This window comes from Neofelis nebulosa, chromosome 2 (genome assembly GCF_028018385.1).
Source record: "Neofelis nebulosa isolate mNeoNeb1 chromosome 2, mNeoNeb1.pri, whole genome shotgun sequence".
Lineage (NCBI taxonomy): Eukaryota > Metazoa > Chordata > Mammalia > Carnivora > Felidae > Neofelis > Neofelis nebulosa.
Genome location: NC_080783.1, coordinates 166538617 through 166557473, shown reverse-complemented (window position 1 = coordinate 166557473; position 18857 = coordinate 166538617). Strand labels below are relative to the sequence as shown.

At 39.0% G+C, this 18857-nt stretch overlaps 1 protein-coding gene across 1 annotated transcript in view; it reads left to right on the top strand.

Moving 5' to 3' along the window:
• Positions 1-18857, top strand: part of IL12RB2 (interleukin 12 receptor subunit beta 2) — a 78807-nt gene that overhangs the window by 14602 nt on the left and 45348 nt on the right. Inside the window, exons 4-7 of the mRNA XM_058717030.1 lie at positions 6512-6626; positions 7664-7848; positions 9268-9410; positions 10335-10485. Of these exons, the coding sequence (XP_058573013.1) occupies positions 6512-6626; positions 7664-7848; positions 9268-9410; positions 10335-10485 (594 nt within the window). The remainder of the gene's footprint in view (positions 1-6511; positions 6627-7663; positions 7849-9267; positions 9411-10334; positions 10486-18857) is intronic.

Here is an 18857-nt window from a genome sequence, read left to right as displayed (position 1 = left end):
CTGCAAGGATATGGTTGGTGCCAAGCAATCTTGCTGGAGAGTCACCAGAAGCAGTGAGTAGAATACCAAGCAAACAGCTGAACAAATCACTGGAGGCTGAGAAGATATAAACCAGGCCAGTCCTCCTCTTCCAGTTCAGGGCCTCCTATTCATACCATTTATGGGTCATGTACTCTTGGCTCTGACTGCCTGTGGTGTCCTAAAAGGGACATGGGCTTTGAAGCCCAACCCTGTCACTAGCAGTAGGCAGTTTCAATTCTCTGAGCCCCAGTTTCTCTGTCTGTTATGAAGATACTAACACGTACTTCAGAAAATGGTTGTAGTGAATAGATGACACTCAGTATGCAAAGTGCTTAATGTAGTACCAGGCCCATGGAATGCACCTAGGTGATAAGCATTAGGGTTGAAGTTTTATGTGGCTTGACTCTTTTATTCCTGTGCACAGTGTGTTGGGTAGGCGACCCCATTTCCCTTAAAAGAACAGTACAAAAAAGTGATAGACAAAATCAAAACTTTTCTAAAAATCACCATTGGTCCTCACCTTCCTTGTCCTCAGAACACATGAATGTTTTACCCTGGGGTAACTTGTTAGTAGACCAACATTACATATGTGTATTAGATATTCCCAGGCATAGATGTCAGTTGTGGGTGTTCACAGTGCTGCTGCTGTTTTCTTCATATTTACTAGGCTAACAGTAGCCTTGAAAGTCAGTGTCCTTGCACATGTCTTTAGCCATCCCATTCCATTTCCTACCTTTTCTTAGGTATGTTAGAGTGCTACAACCCCTTTTCATTTTCAAAACTTTCCATCCAGAATATGCAGATGCATTTGTGACAGTTGCAGCATCAGAAAACCCAGGGAGATGGTCAAAAGGATCTGTCGTGGTGTAGCAAAGTTGGGTGGTGCTGCTGGAATGTTGCTTGCACGGTGTGCTCTAGTTGTAACCGCACCACCAAATGGCTGCTCTTCAAGCAAGGTTAGCACCTTTGAGGGGAAGGACTGACTGAAAGTAGCACCTTTTTCTGAGTACAGCTAGTCATTCCAAGAAAAGACACAATGAATTTTGGTTTTGCCTAGTATAGCAAGCTTAATCCTATCTAGTGAGGGAGTAAAGAGCCCCTTTTCTGTGATAAGTGGTGTCCACAGTGCCTTTGTATATCCTGAGGATGCTGTCATAAAGTTGGCTGTTTTCTAAGAACTGGGAACGGGTAATTTAGCCTTTTCTTCCCAGCCCCTTCCAGGGCTTAGGCTGCTCTGCTGCCAAGACCTCATTCCAATTGTGCAGTAACTAAGCAATCAGTGCTCTAGCTTAACCTCATAGGATCGATCCACAAGCTATTTAGAAAATCAAGGCAATAAATGAAAGACAATGGATTCTTGCTTGGGTGGGTCTTTTAATGTTTGTTTGTTTGTTTATGAGGGAGAGAGGGGGGGGGAGGGGCAGAGATAGAGGGGAACAGAGGGTCCAAAATGGCCTCTGTACTCATCACAGAGAACCTGACCTGGGATTCAGACCCATGAACTGAGAGATCATGACTTAGCCAAAGTCAGATACTCAACCGACTGAGCCACCCAGGTGCCCCTTGGGTGTTTTCAGCATATACTTGACTGTTGATATTTCTGAAAGCTATTTTTCCAAGACTATTAATTTCCCATAGTAAGTAGGGCTTTTAAAAACAATAACAACTGTAGTACTCATAACAATTTATTATATTGCAAGCTATCTTAATTTTCAGAGGCTTTGACTTCTGTCCTTTTTTTGGTGTCAGCTATTATACACTTGTATTGAAGAGAATGAGGCCTGGTTTCCCCTGGAACAGATAGTCTCTGTCAAAACCAAGTCCTGGGGTGTGGGGACCTCATGCTAGGAAAGTTGACTTGATTTGTGAGTAAAAGCTGTGCTCTTTAAAATAAGAGTCTCTGGAGTAAAGATACGAGTGAGAACTAACTTTTTAATTACTTAAAAGTACCACGTGCTTTATATGTCATTTGGTCATCAAAAGACCGTATGAAGGGTTAGGATGGGAGGGGAGACATATCAACAAACTTGTGGAAGCTAGAAAGCAGGTAGACCAGTAATAATTGGCTTAGCCAGCAGCTAGCGATGAGAAATGTCATGATGCAACATGATTGAATGCAGAAGATTCCACCCCAGAAAGACTCAGAAATTAGTGATATCATGTCTTTCTGGGAGGAAGGGTAAAATAGGACTAAGAAATGAGAGATTCCATTGAAAATATATTTGAAAAACAGATTCTCAGATCTCTTTCCAAATTCCATGTAGCTAGACATTCACTGCTCCACTACTCTGGCATAAGACTGGAGGCTTGGCATCAGAGGGTCACTAAACTAGCTCCGACCACTTCAGTTGAGATTGGTAATACCATGCTGAAAAACAGAGGGATTAAAGGAACACCTACAAATAGCTCCCTTCAACCCTGTACTCTCCCCCACTAAAGTTAGAATATCCTTTTCTAAGAAATCTGACAAGGCCAAGAGGAAATATCTAAAATTATTGACGATACTGTGGCACCTGGGTGACTCGGTTGAGCATACGACTTTAGCTCAGGTCATGATCTCCCCATTCGTGGGTTTGAGCGCTACGTCGGGCTCTGTGATGACAGCCCGGAGCCTGGAGCCTGCTTCTGATTATTCTGTGTCTCCCTCTCTCTCTGCCCCTCCCCCACTCATGCTCTGTCTCTCTCAAAAATAAATAAATATTAAAAAAAAATTTTAATAAAATAAAATAATTGACAATACAGAAAACCTGGCCAGATTACCCTGGGTGAAACCCAGAATCAGCAAATGCACCTCAGCTGACACACATGCAGAGCTCCAATCTATAATTTAAATAGTGCCTCACTTCTATACATGAGTAAAAATATAAGGATCTGGGGAAAATGTCTGCTATGAAAGATAGAAACCAGAACAAACATAGGGAACAAAGCATATAAGCAAAGTGGAAGAAGTAGAATGTATTCAGGGAGGAAATATTAAAAAACAAAAACTATCCTTGATACCCTCAGAGAATTGAGAGAAACTATTGCATACAGAACAAAGATAGGATGCTGTGTGGAAAGAAAATATTCAGAGAATAGAAAACATGGCCCCCAATGATAAACAAATGAAAAACTTAACAAGAGACTAGATATATACACTGAGGAGGTTTTTCCTTGATGGTAGAGCAGAAAGATGAAGAGCTTAAAACTATAGAGGGTAATATATAAAATTAGAGGAAGATCCAACCGATGAAAACTAGAGATTTTTAGAAAGATAAAAATAGAGAAGAGAGAATCAACAGAAAAATAATTCAAGACTGTTTCCCAAACTGAAGGACAAAAGTTCCCAGAATGTATACACTCCAAGAATCCAAAAGAAAGTAGACCCTCATTAAGCACATCTTTGTGAAAAATCAGAATAGTAGGGACAAAGAAAAGATCTTACAATCTTCTGAAGATGAAAAACAGTAGTTCAAGAATCAGAATGACTGGGGCGCCTGGGTGGCTCAGTTGGTTAAGTGTCCAACTTCAGCTTGGGTCATGATATTGTGGTTCACGAGTTCAAGCCCCACATCGGGCTCTATGCTGACAGCTCGGAGCCTGGACCCAGCTTCAGATTCTGTGTCTCCCTCTCTCTCTGCTCCTCCCCCACTCGTGCTCTGTCTCTGTCTCTTAAAAATAAATAAACATTAAAAAACAATTTTTTTAAAGAATCAGATGGCTTCAAGCTTCTCAACAGCACCCTAGAATATGGAAGAAAGTAGAGTATTGTCTCCAGAACCCTGGATGAAAATTCTTCTCAATTTAGAATTTAATACTCAGCCAAAGTATCAGTCAAGTGTGAGGGTAGAATAAATACATTTTTAGTCATGGTCAAAGTAGTTCCTCCCTGTGCCCTTTTCCAGGGAATTACTGGAGGATGTACCCCACCAACACAAATAATTAAAGGAGAGGAAAGAATTAGATTTAAGAAATAGGATATCAAACACCAGAAAAAGAAGGAATTTCCATGATACTAAGTACTGGTAATATCAGAATAACAGCTGCTATTGTACCAGGCACAAAGCAAACCTATCTTATTGGAAAGTTCACAAGGACCCAAGAAAGAGGTCTTCAGGCAAATGAAACAGCATTTTAATATGGTAAGCAGTGATTCAGATAATTGGCTTGAGAGTTTGGATTTAATAATAAGAAAAATAAACAAATGGAAAAACAAGGCAATTTATTGCTGGCTCCAAGATCAATAAAAAGTAGTACATAAAATGAGAAGTTAATGTAGTGTTCTAAGTGGATTAGTCATAAGTAGTTATGTATACAGATATATAGAGTATATTTATACATTTAACCATGTTCACAATATTTCCTTCCCTGAGCCCTTTCTCAGGGAACTGTAACAGTGTATACAGTATATACAGTGTGTGTGTGTGCGCGCGCATGCATGTGTTTCATACATGATATATATTTCAATGTAATGTATATGTATTTCATATATATATGAAAGAGTCTGTTCTTTTAGGAAAAAGAAAATTTATTATTCCATCAAACAAAACTATATGAGCTCCATACTATTATACCCATTTTATAGATGAAGAAATTGAACCTCTGAGAAGTTAACTTGTCCACCATCACATAGTGGGCAATTATCATGTCTGTGGTGTTTGCTAAGAACAAAACAAAAAGTTGGGGGCGGGGGGGAGGGATTTATTCCATCAATTACAGCTTTTTTTTTTGGTGCAGAGAATATCTAGGGATTTAGTGGTATACTTGTTTTATCTCACCCAAGGGAAACATCTATTACATGTGGGTCTCAGTATTAGAGTACAATGAGATGAATGATTAGCAGTGTCTTTTCTTACTTCCACTAAATCTGAGAAACTCCTAGCTTGGGTTTTGCCTTTGACTATAACATGGCTTAATTTACAAATACACACCTTATGGTAGAAGGTATCTTGCCTTGTACACCTTTGTATGTCCATAGCTAGCACTGTGCCCAACTCATGGAAGGTACTCAGTGTCCACGTACATAAAGAATTAGCGTAAATATATGATAACTAATTTGGATGTAAATTTAAAAAAATAAAATTAGGGGCGCCTGGGTGGCGCAGTCGGTTAAGCGTCCGACTTCAGCCAGGTCACGATCTCGCGGTCTGTGAGTTCGAGCCCCGCGTCAGGCTCTGGGCTGATGGCTCGGAGCCTGGAGCCTGTTTCCAATTCTGTGTGTCTCCCTCTCTCTCTGCCCCTTCCCCGTTCATGCTCTCTCTCTGTCCCAAAAATAAAAAACGTTGAAAAAAAATTTTTTTTAAATAAAAAAATAAAATTTAAAAAATATATTAAAAAAGAAAAAAAGAAAGTATTCAAAAAAAGAATTAGCTTATAAATGTTTATAAAGTGTTTCAAGTGATTCTGCAGAAATTAGATTTAGATGATACAACTCAGAAGGACATGACTAGGGCTAATGGGTAGAAGTGTCTTGGCAGCAAATATCAGGTCTAGGAAGAGAAAGAGCCCCTAGTTTTTAAAGGTTTCTAATATTGGGGGACACCTGGGTGGCTCAGTTGGTTGAGCATCCAACTTTGGCTCAGGTCATGATCTTGTGGTTCATGAGTTTGAGCCCTGCGTCTGGGTCAGAGCTGTCTCTGCTGTCAGGTCAGAGCCAGCTTGGTTCCTCTGTCCCCCTCTGTCTCTGTACCTCCCCTGCTCATGCTCTCTCTATCTCTCTCTCTCTCTTAAAAATAAATAAACATTGAAGTGCCTGGGTGGCTCGGTCAGTTGGGCGCCCGACTTCAGCTCAGGTCATGGTTTCACGGTTCATGAGTTCAAGCCCCACGTAGGGCTCTGTGCTGACAGCTCGGAGCCTGGATCCTGCTTCGGATTCTGTGTCTCCCTCTCTGTCTGCCCTTCCCCTATTCACGCTCTGTCTCTCTCTGTCTCTCAAAAATGAATAAATGTTAAAAAAATATTTTAAATAAATAATAAACATTAAAAATATGAAGTTTAAAAAATTAAGTTTAAAGGTTTCTAATATTTGAATGGACCTCACTCTGAATCAGTAAACTCATCATCACCATTGGTAATGAAGCTAGCACTGGATGTTCAGCTGTCAGGGGAAATGGTTGAATATGGTGGTAAAAGGCTTGGACTCCAGTCAGCTACACCTGGGCTGGAGCCCTGATTCTGCCACAACACAGTTTTGTAATTTGGGGCCAGATATTTAACCTCTAAGTTTTAGTTTTCCTCTTCAGTACAATGAGGATGATAACAATAAATACTTGATGTAGCTGCTATGATATCTAATTGAGAAAAACCATGCACAATGCATAAGACTCAGCATGTAGTGTTTGATCCATTTTCACTATTGTTATTAAAAGACATTCATGCCTTGGAAGCAAATATGAACTTGATGGAACTAGACATAGGGGAAGTATCATTGTCTTATTGTCAAATAACAATGTGACGGAGATATCAACTGTGTGGTGTTTAAAATATGAGGCTTTGCACTTTCTTTTTAAAGTTGTCCCGGAACAGCCTCAAAACTTATCTTGTATACAGAAGGGAGAACATGGGACCGTAACCTGCATCTGGGACAGAGGACGAGACACCCACCTATATACTGCATATACTTTACAGTGAGTGAAAGACTATATTTTTGCAGCTGCTTTGTAGGTATTGTCTTAGACTACACTTAGAAATTCAGTTAGATATGCATTTAGAAATAACAGTTTTATATTTACCAGAGAGAAGCAATAGACACCTCTAGATAGGTACTTTAACAAAAATTCTAGTGTTCATCAGTTAAAACTGGTTCATTCATCCAAAGTGTGAGAACTGATGTCTTGGGTCTGCGATCTAACTCAGAGTTCTCTTCAGAGCATCCAAGGCTTATGTTATGGATGTTCCTCCCTGCTCTAATAGGGTTAAACTGGCCACATTGTATCCCTTCTTTTGTGGTTGTAGACTCTTAGGGTCATAATATATAAATAGACTCCTCCTTGTGGTAGCTTTCCATTAGCTTCGGAGGAGTTTCTTTTTAAAGCATCTTTGTGTGACCTGGAAGTCCACACAAAGAAGAGTCTGGGAGATTCTGTTCCCTGGAGTTGATTCCATAATCCATCCAAAGGATAGGATAGTTTGCACATGCCTAACTGAGCAGGAAACGGGGGAAAGAAAGTGGAGCCCAGGGTTCCAGGCTGTACTAGAAGCTGGCACTTCTTTTTGTACAGTAAATGCCTAGGGCCATGGATCTTTGGGTAACAGTTGGGTCTGCCCTGAGGAGCCAGGATGTCAGCCAGGGTTTCGGGTTACTTATCTATATGCACATCAAAAAGTCTCAATCTGGGGTGCTTGGGTGGCTCAGTTGGTTAAGCCTCTGACTCTTGATCTCAGCTCAGGTCTTGATCTCAGGACTGGGAATTCAAGGCCTGCATTGGGCTCTATGCTGGGTGTGGAGTCTACTTTAAAAAAAAAATGTCTCAATCCTACTAAAAAAGGGGAGAAAATATGGTCCTATTTATTACCATAGAATACAAATATTCCCTTAATGTATCCAACTGACCTTAACAAAATGTCTAGAATTTTGAATATTCAAATATTATATCCCTTTTGTACTAAAAGGAACAAGTACTCATAAAGTATCTTGCTAAACACAATTGTCTTTTATTTACAGGCTAACTGGACCAAAAAATTTCACTTGGCAGAGGCAATGTAATGATCATTATTGTGACCATTTGGACCTTGGAATTAACCTAACCCCTGAATTGCCTGAATCCAGTTACACAGCCAAGGTTACTGCTACAAATAGTCTTGGAAATGCTTCTTCAATTCCATCCACATTTACATTCTTGGACATAGGTACATTTTATTTCATGTTTTGTAGGTATCATTCATTGGTAAATGAACATTATTCTTAAAATCACTTGAATGTTCTGTACGTGATTGTTTCAAAAGGGACAATGGCACAAAGAATAGATATTACTTTGATGCAAGGAAAAGAGTGCATGATCTCAGAGCCTTATGGAGATGGCCATACAGAATGGAATGTTCAACATTATTCTCTCTGTTGGAGAAAAAAGAACTTAGTCCCACAGAGGCACTAGCTGCCAGGGATAACCATTTGACTGAGGAGAGGGTTCTGCAAGATTGATTATTCATGAAACTCAGTGTAGGCATTTCTTGTCAGAGATATCTTTTTACCCCCATGGTTACTCCACTATTCTGAGATAGGCTACCTGTGGGTTTGCTGGGCCAGTGCAGAGGTGCAAACTATCAATAAAGTGTACCAAGGTACAGGGGTGCCTGGGTGGCTCAGTCAGTGAGGCGTCCAACTCAGTTTCAGCTCAGGCCATGATCTCATGGTTCATGAGTTTGAGCCTTGCATGGGGCTCTGTGCTGACAGTGCAGAGCCTGCTTGGGATTCTCTCTCTCTCTGCAGCTCCCCTGCTCACTCTGTCTCTCAAAATAAATAAACATTTTTTTAAGTGTATCAAGGCAAATGTATCTTGTTCTGAGAATACCTACTACCATTCTCATCACCTTGGGACCTGGAGTGAGCCAGTTGTAGCACATTTCTGAGCAAATAAAATTGGCCCATTTGAGTTAGAGGCCAGTGTCAAATATCCCCCAGGTAGGACTGTGCTTCTGGTCTGCCTTAACTTCCAGCCTTACATTATGTGTCTCTCTTCTCTCTTCCCACAGCACCTCTTTGCACAGCATATATTGCTATGGGTATCAACACAGGCATTTATTATACATTACCTATCATACTTCTCCCCGTCTTACTACCTTCCATTTCTTTACATTGACTATTTCTCTGTAAGGCACCTTCTTTTCCTCTTATTCTTTCCCTCTGTTCTCTGGTTCCTGTGACCATTCTGTATGATCTTTCCCTACCACCATTTCTTCTTCTGAGAAGTGATCACCACTAGCCATCTCTGCCTTGTCAGCCATTGGTACTCTGGGGTTTGGTACATTGGTTTTCTTTATGCATTGGATTAAATGCAGTCAATACTATCACTAATGTTGAAGGTAGTTTATTTGGTAAAAAATGAGGGTAGATTAAGGAGAATTATTTTAATTATTTAGCAGTGGATCAAACTTTTTTTTTTCCTCTCTGTAAAAGCCATGGATTTCTTTCTTATATATCTCACCAGCTTTGGTAGTCATGCATCTTAGAAATGAGCTGTGTTCACCTCTTTCTGGCTTATGTCAAAACAAAGGTTATTTCTGATTTTGGAGCCTGAATCACACGTTTTTGTTTGTCCTGATTACTAGTGAGGCCTCTTCCTCCATGGGACATCAGAATCAAATGTGTAAATGCTTCTGTGAGCAGATGTATCCTTCAGTGGAGAGATGAGGGGCTGGTGTTGCTTAATCGACTCAGATATCGGCCCAACAGCAGCAGGTCCTGGACTATGGTAATGGTTTTAAGAGTAAAGGGGAAAAACAGGGAGGGGCTCCTAATATCACTGCACAAATCTCTGTCTTTTCATGCCAGCAAAATATGGGGTTTAAGAATATTTAGCCCTAAAGTACACACTTGAGATAGATCAGAAAGTCATATGCACCTCTATTTCTTAAGAAATATCTTGAATTTTGATTATTGATTCTGAAATTTTTTAAACCGCAGGCTTCTGTAAACTAATATTAATTTTCCACAATTAGTAAAGGATTCATTGTACTTTGTTATGCTACCCCTGTTTTATTTTTTAGTAATCTTTTTACATATTAGAAAGAGAAATATTAGGAAATGTCCATAGAGGCTTATATGGAATTGAATATTGCAAAGATAAAGCCCCACACTTTGATATATTAGACATTAATGTTTTTAAATTAAATTTTAGGATTATAATTCCTCCTAGTATATTTGTAAAATAGAATGGCTTATAATAATAACAAAGGATAAGTTCCACATATAACTGAAACTCAGGAGAAATTGCTTTTTTTAATATAATTAAAATTTTCTTTTTGAAGTCTGTTCTATGTCTGTGATAAAACATTTATCACATTCTAATTATGACCAAATAAAAAATAATCTCTAGAAAATTCTCCAAGTTTTTTCTGAAAATTGGTATTTTTCAGCCTTTACTTACTTTTCAGCTTGTTTCAGGATCCCCCTTGGGACCCTTATAGGTGGGTTCTTAGTCCCCAGAGTTTGTTTTTAATGAGAAGCTATTTCATATTAACATCATGTATATTCAGTAGCCCTGTCATTGGTATTTTTTCTCAATGAATGACAGATCTGAAAAAAGAGAAAGGGTTATCTACTCAAGTTTCTTACCTGTGTGTGTCAAAATTCTTTAATTTTAATTGACACCTTTAAAAATCTTGTCTGATTCAAGGTCAGTGCTACAAATGCCAAAGGAAGACAGGATCTGCTGGATCTGAAACCATTTACAGAGTATGAATTTCAGATTTCTTCTAAGTTACATCTATATAAAGGTAGTTGGAGTGATTGGAGTGAACCATTCAGGACACAAACACCAGAAGAAGGTATGTGTTCTAAAAAGGAGGGTGGGGGGCGCCTGGGTGGCTCAGTCGGTTAAGCATCCGACTTCGGCTCAGGTCATGATCTCACGGTCTGTGGGTTCGAGCCCCGCGTCGGGCTCTGTGCTGACAGCTCAGAGCTCAGAGCCTGGAGCCTGTTTCGGATTCTGTGTCTCCTTCTCTCTGTGACCCTCCCCCGTTCATGCTCTGTCTCTCTCTGTCTCAAAAATAAATAAACGTTAAAAATTTAAAAAAATAAAAATAAAAATAAAAAAATAAAAAATAAAAAGGAGGGTGGGAAGAGAAGGAGGAGAGACGGGAGAGGGATCTGTAAAGTACTAGTACTGAATCAACAAGTTAATTTAACACATTAATTAACAAGTAAATGAGTACACTAATTAACAAGTTAATTTTGACTTTAGCTTAAGTACTATAATTGTCCAGGGAGATGTGTTTATATTGTTAGGGAAATTTTAACATTAAGTAAGTCCTACCCCTGTTTGCCCCATGCTTTCATGTTGGTTACAAGCTTACACTTCAGTAATGTTTGGTTATAACTCTTATTTCTATTTTTTTTTAAGTTTATTTGTGTATTTTGAGAGAGAGCACGTGTGTGCAAGCAGCGGGGAGGGGTAGAAAGAGAGGAGAGAGAGTCCAAAGCAGACTCCACGCTATCAGCGCAAGCCCAACGCTGGGCTCAGTCCCACTGACCATGAGATCATGACCTGAGCAAAAATCAAAAGTTGGAGGCCTAACTGACTGAGACACCCAGGCACCCCTTATTTCTATTTCTTGTTTATATTACTAGCTCAGTAACTCTCTCATTCCACAAAACCATAACCAGTAATTTCATTCCTTTAGAGTAAAACTTGATCATTCTACCTTTTGGATTCTATGAAAATTAAAAGCTTAAAAGAAGGTAGACTCGGGGCGCCTGGATGGCTCAGTCGGTTAAGCGTCCGACTTCGGCTCAGGTCATGATCTCGCGGTCCGTGAATTCGAGCCCCGCGTCGGGCTCTGTGCTGACAACTCAGAGCCTGGACGCTGCTTCGGATTCTGTGTCTCCCTCTCTCTCTCTCTGCTCCTTCCCTGTTCATGCTCTCTCTCTCTCTGTCTCAAAAATAAATAAACATTTAAAAAAAAAAAAAAAAAGAAGGTAGACTCTGGAGACATACATTTTAAAATACAGTTTAACATCCACCAGCCCTCTCTCCTCCAAATATTACAGCACTGCACTTCATCATGCCTCTGATATACACTGCTCAAATGAGGGCCGCCAGCCTGCCCATAGCTATGGAAAGGATATCAAATATATTTCTTAGTCTGATGGGCTTTTCTTTTTGGCAGTTATAGGGATGACAATTTACTGAGGTGTTAAGTATAATCAAACTAAGGTGCAATCAAACATTGATCATATGAATAAATAATAGCTATATGAACTTGATGTCAATATTAACAAATCTTTGGATACACAAGAAATAACCATCTGAATAATTAGTTTTTAAGAGCACTCATTTAGTGACCTACTATACAACTTTTCACAGTCTGTGTAACTTTGGCTCAGAAGAAAAATTATTGGCATATAATCCATTGCTTTATTATGTGGAGATTGTGAAGTATTAACGTGAGAAAATCTAAACGCTTATTTGTAAAACTTATGGATATGTGTGACTGTAAATTAGTTTCATGATATGTTATATTCATTTTTCTGTGAGCTGCTAATGGCCTTTGATAGCTGATGACACTTATCAATACCCAAGTGACTTTCAAGGACCCAAAGAGCCTAAAATATAAAATATTTAAATATTTAATATTTAATAAATATTATAAAATATTTAATGTTAAATATTTAAATATACTAAAATATAACACCTAATATATAAATTGTAGAATAATGTATATTTTTCCTTTCTTCTTATATTAATTGCATTTCTGTATTTTAAAATAACTCCATCTAACAAATTGTAATTTATTCCCTCTCATTTTATGATAAAAATCTCTTAAAATTGATGTTGAGCCACTTGCTCTCTGTTTAAATATTTGTCATTTTTATAATCCAGAGTTTTTTATTCTTTTATTAAACATAGTCAAAGTAATGTATTTTTTAATGCCTTATCTATGAGACTTTGTTTATATGTCCTACAGATAAAATTCTTGAAAATGGGCCATATTTTCTGTGCACGGCCAAGGTACTAAATAGGCTGAGTAGTTTTTAAGTTATGTCACATTCGGCTTAACTATAAACCAGGGGTATTCTGGGCTTGTGAATTCTCGTCATTCTTACTGACATTTAATAATGACCTGTTTGGAGGTGTGTGGAAAGGTTTGGGTTGTTTTTTTTGTTTTTTGGTTTTTTTTTTTCTGAAAGGGTTTATCTGTTAAATTAAAAACAGTTCAAGGTGGGACAGTAACAACAGTAACTTTCTCATAGCCCTTAAATAAACCACTATCATAACAATGAGTGAGTGCAGCAACTTGTTATGGTTGTGAACTCATGGACAGTTATGAATCAAATCAAGGAACTGACTTGTTCAGAGTAATTGCAGGCATTCATGAAGAGAGGAAACCCATACTCTGAGATGCACCACATTTACGAAGCTGTTGGCTTCCTTTCAGTGTCTGCATTTCCCTTTTCTATGTTTCATCTTTCTGTGGGTTGATGTAGGACCTCTTCCCTCTTACTCTGAGCAGCTTGGTTTTCTCCCCTTACCGCTATTTCTGTCATCAGTTTCTTTATGAAACACCAATTGATGTAAACTTAAAAGGTGTGAATTTTTTTAACACTTCTTCCTTTTCAGCCTTCGAATGTGTACTCATATGTAACTTGGCATTAAAAAAAATTGCTAGTAAGCTTTTTTTTTTTTTTTTTAGTTACTCTTTAAAACTCTGAATGACCTTATAATAGAGTTCTTTGGAGCCTTTGCTGCCCAAAACTGAGAGCAATGTTATCTTCTGGTGGATTGAGCACAGTTATTTAGATCATGTCAGCAGAGAATGAGGTCTTTATTTACTCCATATGCCCTTTCCTGTGTCATTAAATTCAACTCCTGTTATGGTCCTCCATGGAAAACACTTTTTAAATGACCTTTAAGTAAGGAGTAGAAGGAAAGAAACTGCTTTCCTCTGTTTAGGAGAACAGTCCCTCAATCTTTATCCATCAAAAGCAGGTCTGATACTGGGAACTGAGCAACTACATTTGGCCTGTAGTGGGAGAATATTCTTGAGTTTGAGCTGCAGGGTCTCCAGACACATCTGGAGAAGAAAGGTGTTGGGGAGGTGATTCCCTCACCACCTAGAACACCCAGGAGGAGACTCCATAAAAAAGATGAACAAGCCATTCCTTAGAGCTATAGTATAAATTAGGTATTTCTGTTTGCTCATTCACCACTTTTTAAAGTCTAATTTACATGTTTTGGTCTTGTTAAACTCTGTATAGGCAATTAATAAATAAAGCAAGTGCTACATACTCAACCTTAACACCAGAGCAATGAAGGAGTAGCCCTCCTCCCCCCACCGCCATAAGAGGTGGTGGCATGGGTGGTTGGTGAGAGACTCCCAAAGGGGAGAAAATGCAGGGTCACCAGTTGCAGCCACCCCTTCTCACATTGAGAAGCTAGGCAATTCATTCATTCATTTGTAATTCTGAAATATTGCTAAGATGGGTTAATTTTAATGAATAGAAGAGCTCTGACCCATGGTCAGCACTCAATAAATTTAGCTGTTGTTTTCTTCATTTGGAAAATTAAGTGTTAGAGCTAATAGAACTTGTTCAAAGTCTCAGAACTAAGAATTGGAGAAGCCAGGTTTTGAACACTGGTCTGTTTTATCACATAGCCCAAGCTCTTGGCTCTGCACCCCACAGTTACCTGACTCTGAGAAGGCCAATTAAATACTAGAGGTTATTTTATCATTTTGGTTAACAAGTTCTTAATAATGATCTAGCTTAGGAGTCAGCAAACATTTTCTGTAAAGGTCCAGGCAGTAAATATTTTCAGCTTTGCAGACCATATCTCTGTCACCAGTACTAAAATTCGCTATTGTAGTGTGCAAGCAGCTATTGACAGTGTATAAATACATAGACAAAGCTATGTTCCAACTGAACCTCATTTATGGATACTGAAATTTTAATTTTATGTAATTTTCACATGTCACTGAAAATTACTCTTCTGTTTGTTTTCAACCATTTAAAAATGTAAAAACCATTGTTAGTCCACAGGCTGTACTAAAACAAGGAGCAGATTTGACCCACTGGCAATAGTTTGCTGACTCCTAAATTAGCTCATTTATCTGAGTGCCTAAGGCTTGAGGATATGGGAATCAAAGGTTCTTAGCCTTCTAAAGAGATTTACATGCAAATGTTTTTATTAGAAGGAAAATGTTATGTTTGAGAGCCAATGACAGTCCCTGCCTTCCTTTCTTTTTGGGTCCCCTCTAAGCCCAACATCTATCCTGGAAGAAATCAATGTCTGAGCTCAATTATTTGACAAGATGGTGATCACCCCAATAGGAAGAAATGCTTTCCGTGAAGCCTTCCAAACAGAAACAAATGGGGGAAAAATGCTTCTCAAGATGGATCTGAGAGAAAAGTGTGTGTGTATCAGGAACTATGCCAGGTGCTGGGACACAGTGATAACTTGTCAGATCCTCAGACTCAAGGACTTCTAATCTGTTTTGGAACATTAGGTAAAGATTCCTGGAGGATACAACACCACGAAGAAATGTAAAGTTCCAATGCAACTTATGGACTTCCCTCATCTGGAACATATGGCCTCCAAAGTCATTGCAGTAGGAGAAGGGAGCTATTTCCTCCCTGAAGTACTTGATTCTTTTGAATTCTATGAAATCTCATGTTCCTGGATTTTATTCTTCTTCGTTGACCAGGTCTTCTTGGTTTCTTGCTGGTCAGTTTTCTCTTCTCAATACCAATCCCTATGGCTTTTCCCTGGGCTCCCTTCTTTTCCCAGGTGACTTTATCCAGTTCCACAGTTCGAAAACTAGACAGACAGATGATAGATAGATAGATAGATAGATAGATAGATAGACAGATAGATAGATATCTCTTTGTTTTTCTCCAAGACAAAATGTTTCCAAAATACTTCTGTTTCAATATTTTCTATTTTAGTAAATGATACCACCATCTTCCTAGTTACTGAAGTCAAAAATCAAGAAGTTATCTTTAAATTCTCCTTTTCCAAATAAAAAGAAATTCTTTTTCCTTATTCCCCAATACCAGCACTTGACTCTCCTAAACATATTCAAAATCTGTTCATTTCTTCTGTTGCCACTATGATTATGCTAGGTTAAGCTGCTTTCTCCGTACAAAGGATAACAGCAAAGTGAACAGTTATGAACCCACCATTCAACTTAAATGCTGTGAAATTACCAATATACTATTGACACTATCCTGAATTATATGTTTATCAGTACTTTTCACATAACTTTCAGAAATGTTTGTATCTCTAAACAGTTACTAGTTTTGCTTGTTGCCATGGTTGCAATATCTGTAGAATGATAGGAGAAAATCTCAGGTGCAATGGGCTGAGAGTGTGAAGTGAGGGAATAAAGACTAACAATTCACAACTCTTCATGAAGTTCTGTGAAGGAGAGCAGAGATGTGGGGCAGTAGTTGGAGCAGGATGTGGTATCAGGAAATGCTTTGTCTGGTTTTGTTTTTAGGATTGGTGAAAAATTGTAGTGTATTTTCAAGGTAATGGTAAGCTTCCAGCAGAGAGGGAGAAATTAGTAATGCAAGAGAAGTAGGGGAGAAGTCCTTGATAAAACAAGGGAGGATGGGATCCAGAACTCAGGTTGGGTTGAACTTTGATGGAAGTAGGGATACTATGTTAGAGAATTGATGGTGAACTTTTCATGGTAGAAAGATGAGGGAATCCTGCCTTGTTACTTCCTTTTGCTCAGTGAAGTATGAAGCAAAAGCATCAGTTGACAGAAACAGATCCTTAGAAGTGGGCAGGTGGAGGGACTGACAGTACCAGCTACTGGGAAGGAACACCTTATGGATGGTGGCCCTTCACAAGTAATAAAAGAGGTGACAGAAAGAGGTGAAAAGAGAGAGTGAACCAAGTGTTAAACTTCATTTATCAAGAAGGAAGTGGAATGGGGTAGTCTATATAGGACTTCCCGTGGAGGCATAGCAGGTGATAACGTCTGAAAATAAAACTTGTTTAATCAAGTAGATACTTGTAATATCTGTTTGAATTGAGTTGTTTAAAACTAGATTTTAGATAAATGGGTCAACCCCAAAAAGTGAACTTCAAGGAACCGAGGCAGTGAGTTACTTATCTCTGTCTTGCCCTGCTTGGAACATGACTTGGACCAAAAAATCCTCGTGTGTTTCATTGAGCCCACTACCTGAAACCTCCCAAGATATGCCTTTTCCATATTTGCTTTGTGTTAAATTCTCCATTTTCACTCTTTTTGGAAATCTGTATGCTCCTTGAGGAAACCTCTGTTGAGGGATTGCTTTCCACCTGCAATTAAGTTGCTCTTGTCCACGTTCCTGTGTTCGCCTTGGCTTCAGATATGGATGCTCATCTCAGAAGCACATGGATTGGCTCAGATTTGTTTGCCACACCTATTGTTTCATAGAATCCTAGAATCTTGGGATTTTAGAGTTGAAAGCACCTTCAGGGTCATTTAGGTCAATCTCCTGCTTAATTTAGGATCTTCACTTTTTTTCATATTGGTGACTCTATTCAACTCTACAGTTTTCTCCTTTATCATATAGGAGGCAGTTTCATCTCAGGTGACCTGACTTCCATTTCCAATATTTGTATTTTTAGTCATTTATACCCATTTGTTTTGTAATCACTTGGACATTTGGTCTTTGACTTTCCTTTTCTGGCCTGCCTATAATAGTTTTATCTGCCTTTGTTAGATAACACTGAGGTTAGAATTTCAAGTGATTTTGTGTCAGTTGAATGTCAAAGATTCTCTTTAATATCAGCTCTTATGCTGCTTTAAGCAGCAGTGGTTTGACACCCCTGGTCATGAAATTTTACACTTTGAAACTCATACAGATTCAGCTAATGATTTCTCTCCCACAGAGGCTAACACTGCAGGTGGGCACCATTAAAATTTCAGTTTCACTTGCAATTTTTCCTTTGAAGAGACTGTGATTCTAGAATTCAATTCTTAGCTCTGTAGTAATCTGGTAGTTGTAGATCTTTAATGAGACAATGAGTATTCCCTTTATTTGTTACTAATATGTAATTAACTGGAGACATTTAGCACTAATAAGTCATCTGGCTTCAACATGGAGCACATCCAAGTTTCCACATCCTGATTATGTAGTCAATGTCTGGGTTATCTAGTTTGCTCAGATCTCTGCTCAATGTAGTGTACTGTAATGGAAGAGCAGGGTCTTTGGAAATAGTGAAACCTGGGCTCAGCTGGCTTTGCCATTTACCAACTCCATGTGTTCTGGAAATCATTTAACCTTTGTCAGCCTCCTTGGCCTCGGTTCTAAAACAGATGTAATCACACACACACACACACACACACACACACACACACACCCTGCATTGTGTGAGGATTAAATGAGATAACGTGCAGTACATAAAATGTCCAAATATTTCCTGACACGTTGTAGGTGGTTAATAATGGTCAGGTCCCCTTTCCTTCTGTTGCCTGTGCTTTTTTCCTTTTTGCATCTGGACTAGCAGATAAAAGTGCTAGGCTTGTTTTCTGGGTCACTCTTCATAATCCTGAAGGATGGAGAGCATTTTCACAATGTCTTGGGTAAGCATTTCTTACCTTTAGGTCCTCACTGCAAGGGTAGAAGCTACCACTGGTGGGAAAAGAGGGGAAGAAAATAAGTGAATGTTTAGAAAAAAACAAAAGGAAGAGGGTGAGAGAGGCAGGAAACGGAAATAAAAAAGGAAGAGGGTAGAACACAGAAGAGCACCTGTTGGGCGTGGAAGTACTGTTGAGAAATCACAAGCCTCAGAGCCAGGTAACTGCAGGGTGCAGAGAGAAGAGTGCTGGCTATGTGATAAAACAGACCAATGTTCAAAACCTGGCTTCTCCGATTACTAGTTCTGGGACCTTGAACAAGCTCATTTCCAAATGAAGAAACAACAGCTAAATTTCCTGAGTGCTTACCTTAGGTCAGGGCTGCTCTGTTCATTCAATTCTCACAACAGCCCCATGTGACGTATAGAACTACAATCCTCATTGAACAGATGAGGAAACTGGCTTCAGGATGTAAAGTATGTATTCAGGATGTGGTTAACATTTGTTCAAGATCACAGAGCTGGGATTTGCCCATAGACGGTCTAGCTCTGGAGTTCACACTTTAACCACTGTACTAAAGCTGCATATGTCATGGGGTAAAGAGGCTATGGGATGCAAGTGTAAGT